Below are 5,379 nucleotides of genomic sequence, written 5' to 3'. Positions count from 1 at the left end.
TGTTTTCTAGGTAGCCTGAACTTGTGTAATGGGGCAGAACTACTGTGATCATCAAAACATTTAGATTAAAAAATATTTTAGGGTGGCCCTGCCAGGGTAGTTCAGTTGGTTAGAGTGTCCCAATACGCCAAGGTTGCAGGTTCGATCCTGGTCAGGGCGCATACAACAATCAACCCATGAATGCATAAATAAGTGGAACAACAAATTGATGTTTTTCTCTCTCTCTTCCTCTCTCTCTCTAAAATCAATCAATAAATAAATTAGGTTAAAAAATATTTTAGGGTGGCCCTGCCAGGGTAGTTCAGTTGGTTAGAGTGTCCCAATACGCCAAGGTTGCAGGTTCGATCCTGGTCAGGGCGCATACAACAATCAACCCATGAATGCATAAATAAGTGGAACAACAAATTGATGTTTTTCTCTCTCTCTTCCTCTCTCTCTCTAAAATCAATCAATAAATAAATTAGGTGTGCTTTAACAATAAATAAATTAAAGGTGCTTTAAGATATACCAGAATTTCCAAGAACAGGATTGTTTCCCTTTGCAGTAACATAATGAGTCAGGGAGTGTGAATGGAAAAGATTTGCACGAAAAACAAAGATTGGGAATAGAGGAAGGATGTTCAAACCGTAAGGGAAATGCGTAGGAGAGACTGTTTATTGGACTACACTGCTGGGTTAACTTAGCACTGGAGCCTGCTTTTGATTGGTGTCAGCTCTTCAGAGGCTGTCTTCTGACAGTCGTCAGGATTCACTACAGACTGAAGTAGTATGGATGGGGGGGTCTGAAGACCTATGACCCCAACAAGTATAATTTCTGATTTGGAAAGTTCAAAGGTGCCGTGGGAAAACAGCAAAGACAGCCCTCTTTGGGACAGTAACCCTAAAAGGTTCGCTGCTTTCTGACAGCCCCCTCGGGGCAGGGCCTATCAGCAGCACCAGATGGGGCCCATCTTGAGGTGGCATCTTCCCAACCACCTGCAGGAGCCAATCATATCACGCCCAGTGAAAGCCTGCGGCTCGGGATCATAAAACTTGGCCCCAAACACTGTACGGTGTGTGCCTTCTGCCTCACTAGCAAGTTGAGGTTGAGCTGCAGAGCCTGACCTTCAACATTCCTTTCGAATTCCTCTGCATACTGGTCAGACAAGGGTTGGTTTTGGGGTTGCTGTTGTGGGGGGGTTTTTTTCCCCATCGGAAACTCCCAATTACTTTAGAACTCCTTGTTTAGTCAGATATTTCAGTTTTGCAACACAAAGTTGGAGCTGATCTCTTCCCTCATAAAAACTGCTAGTTGGTAGTGGTCAACGGAAGTCTTGACATAAACGTTAGCAAGGAAGGTTCTTGCTGAGACTCGCATAGAAAAGCCCAAAGGAAAAATTGGGAGAACTCGTTTCAGCATGAAGCTACAAGATGGAAGAAGTACATTTAACTCAAACAAATGCTGTCCTTTGACCAACAGATGCAGGAAGATTTTACTCCCAATAACTACAGCTCCTGCAACAGGAATCTGGCTCCTCCGAGCACAGCTTCCTCTCCTGCTGCTGTTTGCTGGCCTGCAGAGACCCACGGTGAGTTCCCAGGTCGGGCACAATTGAGGAGGTGGTCTCTTTCTGATTAATGCTCCGATAGAGCGTTCTCCTGGTGACCTCTCAATGACCTTTCGGCACTGTGGGATCTGGTTTCATTCAGACACAGTAAGTTTTGCTGGCGAAGAGTGCGGAAAACAATTATTTGAAATTGTGAAATTCTTTAGTTTATAAACCTGACATGGATGCTAGAGGTATGGCATTATTTTCTGGGTTGTCCACAAAACTTAAGTAAAACTGCTTCTGTAGGACAAATAATGCAAAATTAACCAAGTCTATGTGGCTTTTGACTGTATCCTATGGATCAACTCAAAAGACGTATTATAATTTAAAATTCCACCTAAGGAAAAACAACCTAATATTAAAAAATAACAGACTACATATTTGTCATCTAGTAATATAATAAAGTTTTAGAGTTTACCATAACAAGGATTTGACAAAATGTGATATTATTGATTTGTTATTGTTGTTTTGGCTTAAATAGATTCTCTAGATTTACTTGTAAAGTTGCTATACGAAGTTATTGGTTGAAATTATTTAAGCAGTCTTAAAATTTTTTTCTAATTTATAACAACTAGATGATTTAACATAAATAACAGTAAAAATACCAAATGGTATGTTATTTTTAGTTTCAGCCATAAATCTTTGATATTGACTGGATGGAATTGTATCTCTTAATATATTCCTTAATGAGTACAGTTCATTAGAAAAGCATCATTACTTTGTCAAGCAGGAAAGATCTTGGGATTTAGATCATTGAAATATGGCTCTACGTGATGGGCTAATGGCACTTAGTGAAGTTGTATTCAAACTATAATCTTAGTTTAAAATGCACTAGGTATCAATAAGTAATATTCAATTGGTTCCCCATTAGAAAATGTGTTTTTCCCACTCCTGATTTCCAATAGGAGTGACTTTCCTAGGCACACTCCCGACCACTGTTCACTCTTTACTCACTACACTACTGGAGGTGGGAAAATTTACTTGATTGGTAATATAAGGAAGGAAAATTGGGTATGCTGAGTTTGACTCTGCTTTTCTTCCTCCGGGGAGCTAGCCTGATGGCAAAGGCCAAGAGCTCTGTGTTTCTCCGTGAAAGGAATCATACCCCGGTAGGCTGCAATCCAGGACTACCTACAGCTGAGTGGGCAAGTCTGCCTCACTCTGGGATTTATTTCTAACAAGTCCACTTGCCATCAGATCTACAGATGTGAGCCCCAACATGACATGATTCATAAATGAAAATGATATTTTAGCCTTTCAGATTTGCTCTCTTTTTTCTCTCAATTTTTTTCAGAGCCTGAATAGGGGAGAGGGCTGTTGTTACTGGGAATTCCCTGGAGGACGCAACTTTATTCATCACTTAAGTCTTTTATTAAATAAACTTCAAAGGCTTAATATAGCGTTTAGGTATTTATAAAAAGAGATAGTTCTTAAAATACCCACGAAGAAATGTGAAGGGAGTCAGTAGATGAAATAGAAAGTAAAACTAAACTTTAAGGTTATTAATTGTTTTCTTCAACATACCCAATGTGCAAAAATAAAAAATACCATGATTTTGGTGAAACAAAGAAGATCACTTCCTCCGTGGGGAGATGTGCATTTTTGAGCTTTCTGTGATATGTATCGAAACAAATTCAATCTCTAACACAGGTCACTGACACAGGAAGGACTGGAGCAGTGTAATGATTATAAGTGAAACTTCAGTAAATACTGGTTTTGAGAAGACAGTCTTATAGAGTATAGAAAATCTGCTATCAGATTCATCATCTGATTGGAAAAATTATAATCACGATTTTTCTTTTCTTATAGGCTGCAATTAAAATCAACTTTGACTTGGCACCAGATTCCTTTGACGATCAATACCAAGGCTGCAGCCAACAGGTCATGAAGGAGCTAAGTCAAGGGGATTATGTAGCGAAAGAAGTAGAAGCCCAGACAAATTATTACAAGATCTGGAATAATGCCCATTTAACCTGGCTGAACCGACCTAAAGCTCTCCCTAAGAACATGACGATCACACATGCTGTGGCCATCTTGGTTTACACATTGAACAACCATGTCCGCTCTGAATTCACTAGAGCCATGGCCAGTGCTGCCAGGTCTCCATGGCAGTATAAACATTCATTCCATTTCAAATACCTACATTACTACCTGACCTCAGCAATCCAGCTGCTGAGGAAAGGGATTGCCATGAAGAACGACTCTCTGTGCTACCAGGTGCATCATGAGGCCGATTTCTACTTGAAAGCCTACATAGGTGCCACCCTTCGATTTGGCCAATTCTTGCCCACCTCCCTCCTAAGAAAAGAGGCACAGGAGTCTGGGAACCAAACTCTATTTACCATACTTACCTGCCTGGGTGCACCTGTACAAGACTTCTCTCTCAGGGAGGAGGTTCTGGTCCCTCCCTATGAGTTGTTTGAAGTTGTAAATATGAGCTACCACCCAAGAGGAAATTGGTTGCAGTTGAGGTCAACTGGAAATCTGAGCACATATAACTGTCAGCTGCTAAAAGGTATTATTATTGATCTAAATTGAATTCACCCTTGTCAGGATCACAGGCTATGATTCTTTTAAAGGCCAAGAACAGAGAAATCGGCCTTCTATAATGGTGGAACTGACAGATTGGGGGGGGGGGAGAATGTCTGATTTATTGGTTTCTCCCCTCTTCTTTCTCCTTAACTACCACTAGGAAAATATATTTCTGCAATGGTACGCAGATAGGGGGGCATTCTAGATGGGAGAGTAAACCTCTACTGGAAAAGATAATTCATAAAATATAGCATCTTTTCCTTCTCCCTCAAACTCACTTTCTTGTTATGATCATTTCATAAATAAGGAGTGCTACAAGTAAAGCCGGAGGTATGACTCATTCATCCACTCTTATCTATTGTCTGCTATGTTCTGGGAACTGGCCTAGTGGGCCCCAGGCAATATAAAAGGAATAAAGCAGAACTACTCTGCTAGGAAGATTTTAAGTTCAATGAGAAATGAAAATATGAACAAATATCTACACACAAAAGTACAAAGTTACACACCCAATGTTCAAGCAATGGCTGTAGCTGCTCACTGTAGGAAGCTATCATTCTCTCTGGGGAACGTGAGGAAGACTTCATAGTAGAGGACCACGGGGAATGGGGATTTTCAGTGAGAGAAGAAAGGAAGAGTCATTTCAAGTACAAAACAGTACATACTAAATCACAGAGATTTAAAACAGCCTAGTGACTTCAGGGAATCTCCAAAATTCTGGACGGCTGCAATGTAGGATGTGCAGGACATAGAAAAGGATTGGGAATAGAAAGAGAGTAGGAGAGTGAGTGGACCAGGAGAGTTCTGAGGGAGACCAACTATAAAACTCGTGTATTCCATGCCCAGAACTTTTGAACTACATGCTGTATGTAGGTAATGAGAAGTCACTAGAAGTTTTTATAGAATGGAGGGAGCATCATTTAGATCAATACTTTAGCAAGAGCTCTGATGATATTGGGGAAAATGAAGTAAAGCAGGAGAAATTAGAGATACCACAATACCAAAAAAAATTAAGCTTTTTTAGAAAAACACATGGCTGATTCCATTTTATCTTTGTGTGTTGCCAGCCATAGTCAATTCACAGAGTAATAGTTCTGTAGCAAACGCTGTGTCCTATTTGATTTAGGGGGAAGGGGAATGTTCTTATCCATATGTGCAGTTGTTTGCTCTCTTTTTTAAAAAATGTGTCATTATTGTTGAAAGTATTACAAATGTCCCCCTTATCTCCCCAAGAACCCGCCTTCAACCCACCCTCACCCCAT

General features: G+C 40.4%; 1 protein-coding gene across 1 annotated transcript in view; it reads left to right on the top strand.

Moving 5' to 3' along the window:
• Positions 1–1,144: 1,144 nt before the first annotated feature.
• The window catches only part of ART4 (ADP-ribosyltransferase 4 (Dombrock blood group)), a 13,888-nt gene continuing 9,653 nt past the window's right edge, over positions 1,145–5,379 (top strand). Inside the window, exons 1-2 of the mRNA XM_006773254.2 lie at positions 1,145–1,567; positions 3,398–4,103. Of these exons, the coding sequence (XP_006773317.1) occupies positions 1,397–1,567; positions 3,398–4,103 (877 nt within the window). The 5' untranslated portion in view covers positions 1,145–1,396. The remainder of the gene's footprint in view (positions 1,568–3,397; positions 4,104–5,379) is intronic.

This window comes from Myotis davidii, unplaced genomic scaffold (genome assembly GCF_000327345.1).
Source record: "Myotis davidii unplaced genomic scaffold, ASM32734v1 scaffold205, whole genome shotgun sequence".
Classification (NCBI taxonomy): domain Eukaryota; kingdom Metazoa; phylum Chordata; class Mammalia; order Chiroptera; family Vespertilionidae; genus Myotis; species Myotis davidii.
The sequence above is the reverse complement of the archived record's forward strand: the minus strand, read 5'-3'. Positions and strand labels throughout refer to the sequence as shown.